At 59.1% G+C, this 12,719-nt stretch overlaps 2 protein-coding genes across 3 annotated transcripts; both read left to right on the forward strand.

Annotated features, from left to right (window-relative positions):
• The first annotated feature begins 394 nt into the window (after positions 1–394).
• Positions 395–9,116, forward strand: EXOC3L1 (exocyst complex component 3 like 1). 2 transcript variants are annotated; one of them, XM_066557339.1, is made up of 13 exons: positions 395–600; positions 1,520–1,680; positions 2,649–2,868; positions 3,160–3,820; positions 3,993–4,110; positions 4,245–4,370; positions 4,488–4,588; positions 5,014–5,124; positions 5,240–5,369; positions 6,333–6,455; positions 6,761–6,916; positions 7,250–7,374; positions 7,804–9,116. In XM_066557339.1, the coding sequence occupies exons 1-13, from the start codon at positions 558–560 to the stop codon at positions 7,988–7,990; spliced, it is 2,262 nt and encodes a 753-aa protein (XP_066413436.1). In that variant the 5' UTR covers positions 395–557; the 3' UTR covers positions 7,991–9,116. The 2 variants fall into 2 exon arrangements, with proteins under 2 accessions (XP_066413436.1, XP_066413437.1); XM_066557340.1 differs by lacking the exon at positions 2,649–2,868 and having other exon boundaries at positions 396–600.
• Positions 9,117–10,007: 891 nt separating this feature from the next.
• Positions 10,008–12,039, forward strand: CTRL (chymotrypsin like). The gene is made up of 7 exons (XM_066557587.1): positions 10,008–10,059; positions 10,208–10,311; positions 10,451–10,530; positions 10,747–10,828; positions 10,925–11,105; positions 11,503–11,636; positions 11,878–12,039. Exons 1-7 carry the CDS (start codon positions 10,008–10,010, stop codon positions 12,037–12,039), a joined length of 795 nt encoding a protein of 264 aa, XP_066413684.1.
• The last annotated feature ends 680 nt before the right edge of the window (positions 12,040–12,719 follow it).

The raw sequence follows: 12,719 nt of genomic DNA on the forward strand, positions 1-12,719 counted from the left end.
CTGGGTGGGTGCGAGGGGGCAGCGCTGCGGGCACGGACAGGGCTGAGTGTCCGGAGAACAGGGGGGACCCGTGAGGGGAGACCGGGTGTGATCTCCAGGACGAGAGGAAATGGCCTCAGGTTGAGTTAGGAGAGGGTTCGATTGACTATTAGGGGAAATTTCTTCATTAAGAGGATGGTCAGGCACTGGAAAATGTTGCCTAGGGCGATGGTTGAAGTCACCATCCCTGGACACGTTAAAAAGGCGTGTGGATGTGTCACTTAGGAACACGGTTTAGTGGTGGGCTTGGCAGTTACCGGTTGGTACTCGATGATTTTAGAGGGCTTTTCCGACCTGAATGATCCTTTGATTCCGTGACTCCTATTCCCCAGACCGCCGGCTGTCGCGGTGCCTTCCCGTGTCCCCCCTCCCCTCCGCCCCCCGTTCCTGACGTCCTGAGCGCGGCTGCGGGAACACAATGAGGCCCTGAGGAGCGCGGCTGCTCCGGCTGAGGAAACGGCAGCCGGCTTCCTCCGCAGCCCTGCCCTGGCCCCGCAGCTCCGCGCAGCCTGGACACCATGGGCATGTCTGCGGGGGACGAGCGCGCCGCCAGCCCCAGAGGTAACGGGGATGATGCTCCCCGGGGAGCCGGCGAGCTGGGCAGGGAAGGGATGCTGCTGCTTGCAGCACATTTGGGGGATTCCCCTGCCCTTTGCCTCACCACCCACTCCACCCTCCTTTTCCCTGTGCCGGGGCTGGTGCCTTGTGTCCTTGCGGGGTGGCAGCCTGGCTGTGCCTCCTGATGGTGATACCTGCGCCGGGGCAGTGCTGCTCACCGCTCATCCTCAAAGCTGCTGTCCTCCTCCCTAATCCCCTGGTCCCCAAGCGGCTCCCCAGCAGGGCAGGAGCTTGGCTTGGCACTGGGCGACAGCCCCGCGGGGCTGCAGGGAGTGGCTGGGAATGGGATGGGGTGGGGGAATGATGAAACCAGGCACTGGGGACTGGGAATGGTGTGTGATAACTGTGCTGCTTCTCAGCCCTCCACTGTGGCCAGGAGCTCTTTGGCATGGCTCCACACCCAGTGTCAAGGGGACACAGCTGCGTGGGTGCTTTGGGGAGACTCCAAACCTCACCTTAACCTGGCTGTCCTTCCTGCGAGAGCTGCAATCTCCCCATCCCTCCTGCTGACTCACTGCTGGAGTCTTAACCCTGCTGACAGCTTCCCAAGTGGCATCAGACCCCCTCAGAGAACCCAGCATTGTGTTTGGGGGAGCAGCTGGGATGAGCACTCGGTCTGGGGTGCTCACAGCACCCCAGGGCAGCTTTGCTTCTTGCTGCCACAGCCGATGTGACAACCACGGGCTGTGGTGGTGGCATCTTGGGGGCCCCTTGCAGAAGGACCCTCTTGGTGCCACGCTGCCCGGCTTCCCACATCCGTGTGTGCTTGGAAGTCCACTGGCAGTGAGCTTCCTGCCTCCGGCCTCAGGGGCCCTTCCTGCCCCTCTTGGTTGTGCTCACTGACCCCTGGCTTCATCCCCAGACGAGGAGTGGCCGGAAGCAGAGAAGGCTGAGAAGCTGGCGAGAGGAGCTGCTCTGAAATGGGCTTCAGGGGTGTTTTACCGCCCCGAGAAACTGGAGGGGCTCGGGCATTACCGGAGACGGGAGACGCAGAGGAACAACTCCATCCAGTCCCGTTTGAAGGTGTGTGTTTGCCCATCCCACGGACACTTGCAGCCACACCCCCTCCTCAGGCAGGGATCCCAGCCAGGGTCCCCTGTTGTGCCATGAACCCTCTGTCTGTCTCTTTTGGCTAAATCTTTTCCTTTGGCTGGCGTTTGGTGGGTGAAGTGCAATTGCCAGGGGGAGAAGCCCCATTCACCCTCTGTCTTACCCCAGGCAGTGCCTGAAGTGTTAAAAGGAGTCTTCTGTGTCTCTGACAATCCTTCAAAATAAAACAGCAAGGGGGTTCAGCACATTCCGTGTGCAGGACTCAGCGCACCCCATCACTGCCCTGTCCCAGCCCCAAAGGCTGCCCTGTCCCACAGCTGGGAGGAGGCACAGAGCTCCACCCTGTCCCTGCCTGTGGGTCTCCACAGGGAAAACTCCATCTCTACATATTTGTAAGGGCTGTCCCAGTCCCCCTGCACTCCTGCCTCCTCACCCACATCCCCTTTTGCATGACCCAAGGAATTATTAACCTCAGGACTGAATCAGTCTGAGCACCACAACTTTCTCCTGATAATTTTAGAGATGGTTTCTCCTATCCTGACTCTGGATGAATTGTCTGTGAGGCCTCAGTGAAAGCAACTTGCTTCTGAGAATTCTTGGCACCAGGAGCAGGGAATTAAATGAGTGGATAGGGCACAGAGATGTGCCAGTGCCACTGCCGGGCTGGAAACGATGGCACTCCATTTGGGAGGAGGGTTTATATGACCACTGAGGTCCTTCATGCCTTGGGAGCACATAGGGGCCCTGTGACCCACTGCTCCTTTGCAGAAACAAAGTAATCTTTTAAAACTGAGAGAGACATCTGATTACTGTTTATCCTGGACCTTGAGGGGCTGGGAGAGTGCCTGCAACACAGATTGTGCGGGGTTGGGGCAAATGGTGTGGAGTCCTCCTGCCTTCTGGAGCTGCTCCAGTGCCCTCCATCCTTTTCTGCTCCCCAGTCAACTGTCCAGTCCTACCTGGAGGGGGTAAGTGCAGGGCTGGAGCAGCTGCGGTCGGCGGCCCAGGAGGTGCAGGGCGTGTGCCAGGACCTGGGTGCTGCACGGTGGGCCCTGCTCGACAGTGCAGACCACTTCCAGGGCCTCCAGCAGATGAGGAAGCTGATGGAGGAGCATGTGCAGCTGGCCTCAGTGGTCCAGGTGCTGCCCCAGATCTTCTCGGGTAAGGCAGTGGTCCAGTCCTGGGTCCATTTGGGCTGGAAAGCACTGGGGGAAACCTCAGTCCAACCACGGGTTCCATGCAGGGCTGGTGGTAAAGCCTGAGCAGGTCACTCAGGCTTTGCCAGTTGGGTGAATGGAGATATCCCTGCTTCCTCAGGGCCTGATCCAGTGGTGTTCCCAGAGCCCCAGACCTTTCCCCTCACCATCTCCTTGATAATCTGTATCTATGTCCCTGGTGCAAACCCCTTCATCTCCACACTCAGTGCTGGCATCTCTCCTCCCTCTCCCACAGTCCACGAGGTTTTTTCCCATATCCTGCAGCTGCTCCATGGGCAGCGTCTCTTGGAGGCCCACGTGGAGCTCATGATGGTGGAGCAACTCCGGGATGACATCCTCTCCCAGCTGCACCTCCGTGGGCTCTCTGGTGCCCAGGCAACTGTGCTGTCCTACTTCAGTGGCCTGCAGGACCTCAACGAGAGCCTGGCCAAGCAGCTGTGGGAAATTGTGGGCAGCAGCCTGCGGCTAGTGCGCGAGGACCCCGTTCTCTTTGTCACTGCTGTGAGGATCATCGAGAGGGAGGAGAAAATAGATGATGCTCTGCTCTTGGAGGCCACCTTCCTGCCCCCTGGCCGCCCAAAGGGCTGGAGGCAGAAGTTCTACCAGGTCCTCCAGGACACCATCACAGGAGGCCGTTTCCATGCTCCCCGCTTGGATGCTGAGGGGCCAGGGCTGGCCAAGCACCTGGCAGCGCTGCAGAAGGACATCGTGTCTGAGCTGCTTGTGGTGAAGGACCTGATGGTCCAGTGTGTCCCAGCTCACTACAACATCCTCAGCGTCTGCACTGCCACCTTCCACCAGGCCCTCAGCAGCCACCTCCAGGAGATCCTGCGGGAGGACCTGGACAAACAGGGACTCTTCCTTCTCCTTGAATGGGCGCTCCGTGTGTACCACAGGTCAGCACAACCGAGTGAGGGATGTTGTGGAGAGCTGGGTTGTTCACCAGCTCATGGATGGGTTGGGAGAGTGTCTCTGGCTGCCAGGGGATGATCACCAGAAGGGCAGAGGGACAGGTAGGAACTCCTGGAAAACAGGCCTTCCCAACCCTGCCCCACCTCTGCCCTCCAGCCCAGAGATGATGGCTCACCCTGACCTCCTCCCAGAAGTGGATGTTTCTGCTCTGGATCCCTTGATGTCCTCTGAGCTCATGGATCAGACAGAGAGGAGATATGTGATGAAAGTCAAGGTGAGTGAGCAGGATGGGGACTCCCACTGAGCCAAGCATCTGCTTGGGATGAGGCCCAGGACTCGCTGTGCTGGGTCTCAAGGGAGTCTGTACTTGGCTTCTTGGGCTGCCTGTGGGGGGTGTCCATCCTGCAGGCTAGCGTGTTCGAGTGGATGCAGAGAACCCTGGAGGTGGAGTTCAAGGAATGGTTCAGGGAAGAGGAACCTGAGACAGACCATGAGGGCTTCTTCCAGTCAGCCTTGCCTGCCATTGTCATGCAGGTGGGACCCCAAGAACATGGGTACAGATGGGGCATGGCCATGCTGAGACCTCCCAGAAAGGATTCCATGGCCTGCAGGCTCTCCCTGAATCACCAACACTTTCCTCTTGTGCTGCAGATGCTGAATGAGAACATCCAGGTGGCTTCCTTGATCACCGACTCTCTGCAGCAGAAGATCTACAACATGGCCTTGGAGGAGCTTGAGGCATTCCTGGGCCGGTCAGTGGAGCCACTTACACCCCTGTCCACCCTCACACACCCTGGGGCCATGGCTAAGCATCACAGGTGGGGGTGGAGATCTGCTGTGGGGCACCCAGTGCTCATCCAGGTCACAGAAAACTCAGCAGCCTCTGTACCCATGGGGCTGCTGTCTCAGCCTTTGGGGACATCAGCTCAGGGCCTGCTGCCCCAAATGTTTGTCAGCTGAGCCCTCCCAAGGGGATCCAGAATGGGTCCCACTGCCCCATCCTGCCCAACAAGCTGTCACTCTCCAGCCTGGTGGCAGGATCTGAAAGGAGCCGAGTGAGCTGGGAGGGTTGTGGGAGGTCAGGTGTCCCCAGGAGCATCCCAGGGCCAGCTCCCCGTGGTGGCCGCCTGGGGCTCTGCCTGCCCGTCACGGCTGCCTCTGCCTCGCTCTGTTGCAGCCTGCGGGAAGCGCTGGTGCAGTGCGGGAAGGAGCACCAGCAGGACCGGGCCGTTCCCAAGTACTACATCTCCCACCTGCTGGCCGTGCTCAACAACAACCTGGCTCTCAGGTAACCTGCACCAGCACCTGGTAGCTCTTGTAGCAACACCCACCCCCATCTTCCCTGAGGCCAGTGTTCCTGCTATGCTTCCCAGGCGACCTGTGCCCTCTCTTCCCTCTCCTAGCAATTCTGTCTCCTCCCTGCACCCTGACACTGCCTGCAGAGAAGTCCCTGGATCCCTGCAGGCTGCTCTAGACAGGATGCAGAAGAAAGCTACCCAGCTGCTGCTGGAGGAACTGCTCCTGGACCTGCAGGTATGTTGGTCCAGCACCCGAGGCTGACAGGGCTGCAACAAAGCTGAACCCAGCACTAACAGCCCTACTGCAACTCGAGTTCATTCCTGCTCAGGGTCCCTGCCATTTACTCTATACCCTGCTATCACCCTGCAGACATCTCTGCCAGCCTGTCCCCCAGACCTTGATAAAGCACCCGATGTCTGTCACCAACAGCACCACCCCATATCGCTGGGCAGATGGCTCATGGCCCCCAAATCACTAACGGACAGAGCCCAAGAGCCAAAGCCCCCCTGAGCTGCCTCATGCTCCTTCTGGCTGTTCCATGGCAGAAAACCAGCTGGAGAGCAGCAAAGTCTGTGTGGAGGATATAAATCCATGTGCAACTGCCTGAGTCGTTTCCTGCTAGTGTAGTCAAATTTAGCTTTCCTGGAGTCTGGACCAAAAACCTGGAATAATTAACAACATTACTATTTAGGGCTTGAATGCCATGAAAACAAAGGAAGAGCCAAAGGGTGAAGAGCTTGCAGGCAGCAGTGGCCCTAGCTGAGACAGAAGGAGTGTGTGCCTGCAAGCAGGAAGACAGGCAAGGACAGCAGGGCAGGAGTAGGAAATCAGAAAACATGTTATGTCTACACAAGGGAAGTGGGGAGGAGTGGAAATTAAAAATAGGCAGGACAGGCCAAAAGCAGGTGTGTGAGGAGCAGAGCGCTGCCCAAACCTCAGGTGTGCATCATGACCCAGATAAAGCCCCAAAAGGAGGCTCTCAGGGTGTCAGGGAGGGACAGCCCCAGTGTTTCCATAATTTCCTAACCTTAACCACTCTGCTGATTTTACACTGAGTTTTGGCTGGCAGCAGGGGCTCGGGGGCTTTGCAATGCAAAGTGGCCGTGGTGCCAGGCAGCAGCTGTGGGTGTTGTGCTGCCCTGAGCTGGCAGCTCTGCAATGGTGCAGGGCACAGACACTGCTCCTTGCTCCCTGCAGCCCCTCTGCCTGCAGCTGCCTTCCCGCAAGTGGCTCTCCGGGTCCCAGCTGGTCGGCAGCATGTGTGAAGTGATTGACAAGTATGCAAAGGACTTCTCCCGCGTCAGGAAACCTGTGTTCACGGTACCTCCTTGGAGCTGCTGCTTGTCTGTGGGACAGGGAGGCTGGGCAGTGGGCACCGTGCTGGGGTGCAGGATGCTGGGGATGCAGGAGTCTGTGTCCTCTGGAGCAGTGCAGAGAGCACCGCCACATGGAGATGTTCAGGGCTTCCCCCAAATCCTGTTTTCTCTGTCCCTTCTGTCAGGGGGCTCCCCCGAGATTGTTCCCACGGCTTGGTGTTGTATCAGCCCTTTTTGCCTCCCCAGACCCTGGGGAGCTGGGTCTGGACACTCAGGCAATGCCAGCACTAACAGCTGTCCCCTGCCCAGCTCCTGCTGGCCGAGAGTGAGCTCCTGGTGGCGAACCAGTACCTGCGGGCCCTGCTGCAGAGGAAGATGGTGTGCAAGAGCCGGGAGGAGCGGGGCCAGCTGTGCCACCGCCTGCTGCAGGACGCCTCGCAGCTCCGGGAGCTCTTCTGTGGCCTGGTGAGAGAAGCCTGGCTGTGATGGGGAGCCGGGGCTGCACCACGGAAAGGGAACATCACCTCACCCTCCTACTGCCCTCCAGCCCACAGCCCACGAGCAAATGGGGCTGTCACACTTGGGTGGTTGTGAGGCCAATATGGGAGGAACTGGCTGGATTAGGGACTCTGGGGACCATCACCCTGCCCAGCAGCCCCTGATGGGTGGGGCATGTTCAGTGGGAAGACACCAGCTGCAGGGGCTCAGGTCCCCACGCGGGCACTGAGGATGCAGCTGTCTCCCCAGCCACTGCAGTGACATCCTCTGGGTTTCACACCTGGCTGCTTTCCCTCCCAGGGCCTGGACCGGGGCCAGCAGAGCCTGGAGGCTGTTTTTGCCCTGCGGGAGCTGATCTGCCTCAAAGACCCAGCATTACTCAGCCTGGAGGTGCTGGGCTTCATCACCAAGTACCCCGATGTCAGGTAAGGTACTCCCTGCAGGAGGGGATGGGTGTGAGCCTGCCCAGGAGAGCCAGTCTTGGCCTGCACCCTCTGAGGTGACAGAGCAGAGCAGGCAGAAACCTGAGCCTTTACCCCTTTCTCCCTGAGGTTTCCTTTTCCCATGCTCCAGATTGGAGGTGTTCTTGAAAAGTCCCAAGGGCAAAGGTGTACAGAAAACAGCAGTTCTGCTGTGGCATTTGCACATCTGGCCAAACAAACCATGAAAAGTAACAAAACACCAAATTGGAAACGTCAAAACCAAATTCAAAAGGTTGGGGGGGATTGTTTTCAAGAAAATGCTACCTGGCCTGGTACAAAGTACCAGTTTTCCCCTGGCTTTGGTTTCTCTGGATGGGGGGAGGTTTGCAGGACACGAGCAGTGCTCGGGCTCACCCCTGGCTCTCTGCCCAGCGATGAGCACATCTCCACCTTGCTGGACATCCGCGGGGACGTCTCCAAGGAAGTGCGGCACGTGGTGCTGGAGATGATGGCTCAGCACCCCCAGGCTCTGCCCGAGGGCTACCGGCCCATCTTCAGCACCATCCTGGTCCCTGTGCCCGAGCTGCCCTTCTGCCTTCGCAAGGGCAAGTGTGCCTGACCCTGCCTGGCACTGGTGCCCTGCTGGCCAGCTAGGGGCTGTGCAGGGTGAGAACAGGTGACACGTGGCATCCCCTACACACGGCACCTCGTCCTGTGTTGGGGACAGTCTGGATAAAGGCCATTCTCCTCTGGTCTTGCTCCATGAGAAGACTGTCCCCTACAAGCACCAGTCCTGAGATACCTGGACTGGGGGAAATCTAACCTGTAGTTGTTTTGGTGGCCTGCTGGGACAGTGACTGAGGGCTGCTCAGGCCCATTGCCCGCAGGAGAAAGAAGAGTTGCAGAATGGACAGGAATCTGCAGCTGGGACAAATTCGCATCTCCATGGGGCTGCAGAGATGTTTGGGTTTTCCCAAGTCTCCAGACAGCCCCCTGAACCAGTGTGTCCCAGCCAGCTCTAAGTTTCTATGCTATTTCTAAGGCCTGCTTTCCCAGCTTTCCCAAAACCCTCTGATTTTAAGGATTCCCACACTAGCCATGAAGGCTGTCACCATTCCAAGTCTGAGGCAGACTGGAGCCTTGCTGGGACCAGGCTGGCAGGAGAGTTTCAGCCATGGGAGGTACCCTGGGCTCAGCCCTGTGGTTTGGTGCTGCTGCTCCACCTGGCTGGGTCCTGCATGGCCAGTGGGGAGCAGCTGAGCCAGCTCATCATGGCTCAGAGATGCTGAGGAGAAGAGCACAAGGTGGTCTCCCCATCCTGGACAGTGCCATCAGCCCTATCCCTGCTGGCACAAAGGGACAGCTCTGAGTTCCTGCTGACCTGCCAGACCCCTGGCTCTGGCTCATTTGCCAGGAGGAAGACTGGAGTTGGAGGCTCCCAAACTGCATGGAGAGCATGGTTGTGCCTGGTGTGTTGTCCTGCTCCAAGGTTCCTCCGTGATGGGCAGCACCACCCTGAGCACTGGCTCTTCCTCCCTCCTGTGCTGCTGCCCAGGCCTTGGCATCTCCTCCAGGTGTCATATGAAGATCAGGAGCAGTCTGTGTCTCTGCCTACACCCTTGTGCCCAGCCCCTGCAGCGCCCTGGGGGACCTCCATGCTCTGCCACGCTTCCCACCCTGGGATGGGCCACATCCCACTGTCCTTGCATGGTACCACTGCTGGAAATAAAGGCCTAAGCTCTGCACTTGTTCCTGTGTCCAGGCTCCGCTCCCGGGAGGGTTGGGGTATGTGGGTGGCACAGAGAGGGAGGGATCCATCCCCATGTTCAGCATCACCCCAGACCTGGCTCCCTGCACCCTGTGCCAGCCCAGGAGATCACCCAGGACACGGGGGATGATGCAGACACCACATATCCCACTGTCCAGGACAGAGGGGGCTGATGTTCCCCAGCCCTGGGTCAGGTGGCTGCAGTGCTGGGGGGATGCTCAGTGAAGGGCTTGACCTCAGCTTGGGGAGGTGCCCACTGTCCTCCCTGGGGCTCATGGTGTGCTTGCCTAGCTGGCCACACTCCCACCTGCCTGGGAAGGTGTCTGCTCTCCCCACCTGCCCCCACTGGCTATGGGACTTGCTCACCTGCACCACAGACGTGGTTCAAAGTGTTCAACCCTGAGCCCTGGGAACATCCAGGTGGGCCCAGGCCAGGACTTCATGGCCATGTGGAAAAACAGCTCTAGTCCCAATAGATCTGAAAAAAGTCTGAGCAGAGGATGACGTCCCACCACAGGAACTGGTGCCCATGCCAGCATGTCCAACCTTACTGCTACCCCAGCTGTGTGCCCACAACCAGCCTCTTGTGCCCTCCAGCACAGCCCTGTGGTGCTTCCTGCTCCAGCTCCACAGCCTGTAGTCAGAACTAACACAACCCACAACAGCAAAAGCCCAAGCCCCCCAGGTGTCTTTTGACAGTACCTTCCCACGTCCCTCTTTGAGTGTGTGCCAGGCTTGGCCCGTCACTGCTGCCCACACGTATCACAAGGCCACAGGGGGACCTTAACCTGGTCACCTATGAGCCACGTGGCTCCCTGGCTGCTATAAAGCTCGTGGTGCCCAGGGGTTCAGACTATCTCCTTTCAGGATGGCATTCCTGTGGGTGGTTGCCTGCCTGGCCCTTGCCAGCACCGTCTCAGGTAAGTGCTGCCCATGGGTGTGGGAAGGTCCTCAGAGTGTAGCAGGATGCCAAGGAGGGTGACACAGCCACCCACAGCAGCACAGGCAACCCCCAGATATGAGTCCTGAGCTTTTGGGTCACCCTTGTCCCCTGTGCCTCTCCTGCAGGCTGCGGGGTGCCTGCCATCAGTCCCTCGGTGGCCTACAGCGAGAGGATTGTCAATGGGCAGAACGCTGTGCCCGGCTCATGGCCCTGGCAGGTGTCCCTGCAGGTACAGCACTGTCCCCCTCCCTGGGCACGGCCCTAAGCACTGGCATGGCCAGCTGGCTGCCAGGGAACCTCTGCCTGTCCTCAGCTTGGGGGTGTTCAGCCCACCCAGCCCCAGCTCCTCTCCTCTCTTCCCTCCCCAGACCACCACAGGATCCCACTTCTGCGGCGGCTCCTTGATCAACCAGTACTGGGTCGTCACAGCTGCCCACTGCAACTTCAAGTAAGGAGCGATGCCCAGTCAGCCCACACCAGTGCTGCTGGCAGGGCCAGGGGCTCAGAGCATCCTGGGCATCTCTGAGTGGCACTCGGGTCAGCCCCAAAGGCCTGAGCAGCCCAGGGCTTCCTCCCCAGTTGTCCCCATGGTGGCTGCCCCAGTGCCGCTCCCACCCTGGGTGCTGGCTGGACACTGCCCCTGACTCCCTTTTACCTCTCACAGCCCACGTGCCCACGTTGTTGTCCTGGGGGAATACAGCCTTGCTTCCAACAGCGAGCCCATCCAAGTGAAGACCGTGTCCAGGGTGAGCCAGGCGGGTCCTGGGACGGGGCTGCAGCTCCACGCCGTGGCTGCTCCCACGGGGCAGTCATGAAGGGCTGTGCTGTTTCTCGCTCTGCAGGCCATCACCAACCCCGGCTGGAACCCCAACACCATGAACAATGACATCACCCTGCTGAGGCTGTCCACACCCGCCCAGCTGGGGTCCCGTGTGTCCACCATCTGCCTGGCCCCTGCCAACCTGGTTCTGCCCTCCAATGCCTGGGCTGTCACCACCGGCTGGGGACGCACCAACCCCAACTGTACGTAAGCTGCAGCCTCAGGGAGGCCTGAGTGTAGCTGCTCTTCTTCCTCGGGGCTCTGAGGGTCCAGGGGTGCCTGTGGGGGTGACATCTCCTGTACATGTGAGAAGGGGGAGAGATGGGCAGTGGAGTAGCCCTGTCTGAGCGTGTACCAGTGTGCACACAGGTGCAGGTGTGTGTGTAACCCAGGGATGGCTGTGCACAGGCACAAGCTTGCCCTTTCTCTGGGCCGCCTGCACGAGGTGATCCTGGGGATGAAATGGTTTGCTGGTACGGAGGAGGAAGGTGCTTTGTATGGTAACACCCATGCACCAGTGAAAGCTTGCCCAGGGCACCTGTGTGCACTCCAGGAGACCCACAGACACTGAGGTGATCTAATGGTGCTTCTTTCCTCTAGCCCAAGCCTTGGCAACAGTCCTGCAGCAGGTGACCGTGCCCCTGATCTCCCAGAGCCAGTGCATGCAGTACTGGGGCAGTCGCATCACCAGCGCCATGATCTGTGCTGGTGGGGCTGGTGCCACCTCCTGCCAGGTAAGGAGCCAAGCTCCTGCTGCACAGGGTGGGTGGAGGAGGAGGAGGATATGAGGGGTCTTGCTGAGCTCCCACCACATCACAGGGAGGGTGGAGGAGCAGGGTACATGGGGTCTTGCACTTACAGAGGCAGATATTTAAGCCCCAACACCTGGCTGTATGTAGGGGTTCAGGTGGCTGGGGTGGCAGGGACCAGCTTGGAGCATGTGCCAGGAGCACTAAGCAGGAATCTTCTCCACAGGGTGACTCTGGTGGACCTCTGGTGTACCAGACTGGGAATGGCTGGACCTTGATTGGCATTGTCTCCTGGGGAACCTCCAACTGCAACATCAACACGCCGGCCATGTACACTCGTGTCAGCCAGTTCCGTAACTGGATCGATGCCGTTGTTGCTCAGGGGTAAAGCTGCTGCCAGCCTGATCCCTTCACTGGGATTAATAAAGCAATAAAGTACCAGCTTTTGCTTGTGCCAAGCATTGTCTCTGGCTTCTTTCTTCTCATGATGCAGAGTGGGGTGGAGGAGCCTGGGGCACCGCATGCTTCTCTCCTTCCCAGAGCTGGAGCTCGGCGCCCAGCTGGGATCCAAGGGGAAGCTCCAAACTAGGACAGGATGCTCAGGAAGAGGGGGAGCAGGGCTGGCTGGGGCTCAAGGGCTGCTCAGGGGATCTTCAAGCACACCCTGGCACCAACCCAGGCAGCGCTGAAGGGTGGGAGAATGGCCTCTCACTCACCCAGGGGGGAGATGCCACCAGGAAGGGAGTGTGGAGCTGCTGCTCAGCACCAGAAAGGATTGCCCAGCTTGCAGTGGGAGGTGGGTGTTGGTGGGGGCACAGCATCCTAAAGGATCCCTGCCTGCAGTTTGGAGCCATGACTCGTGTAGCAGCTGAGAACACAGCTGAAAGGGAAAAGTGCCATGGGCAGCTCCAGCTCCTGGGGAAGGTGGAAGGGGATGGCTGGAGAACAGCACACTGCTTCACCCCTGCAGAACTGCCAGGTAACAGCAGGAAACTAAAGGCCATTGCAAAGGAAAATTTGAAGCTGAAAACAAATTTCAAGGCCAGGTGACAGGCTTTCACCCAAATG

Source organism: Molothrus aeneus, chromosome 11 (genome assembly GCF_037042795.1).
Source record: "Molothrus aeneus isolate 106 chromosome 11, BPBGC_Maene_1.0, whole genome shotgun sequence".
Lineage (NCBI taxonomy): Eukaryota > Metazoa > Chordata > Aves > Passeriformes > Icteridae > Molothrus > Molothrus aeneus.

Coding starts and splice junctions, on each gene's coding strand:
- EXOC3L1 (XM_066557339.1), top strand. CDS start 558: ATGGGCATGTCTGCGGGGGACGAGCGCGCCGCCAGCCCCAGAG. Junction 3,821..3,992: donor GCGCTCCGTGTGTACCACAG/GTCAGCACAACC, acceptor TCTGCCCTCCAG/CCCAGAGATGATGGCTCACC. Junction 5,370..6,332: donor AACTGCTCCTGGACCTGCAG/GTATGTTGGTCC, acceptor TGCTCCCTGCAG/CCCCTCTGCCTGCAGCTGCC.
- CTRL (XM_066557587.1), top strand. CDS start 10,008: ATGGCATTCCTGTGGGTGGTTGCCTGCCTGGCCCTTGCCAGCACCGTC. Junction 10,829..10,924: donor AAGTGAAGACCGTGTCCAGG/GTGAGCCAGGCG, acceptor CTCGCTCTGCAG/GCCATCACCAACCCCGGCTG. Junction 11,637..11,877: donor CTGGTGCCACCTCCTGCCAG/GTAAGGAGCCAA, acceptor TCTTCTCCACAG/GGTGACTCTGGTGGACCTCT.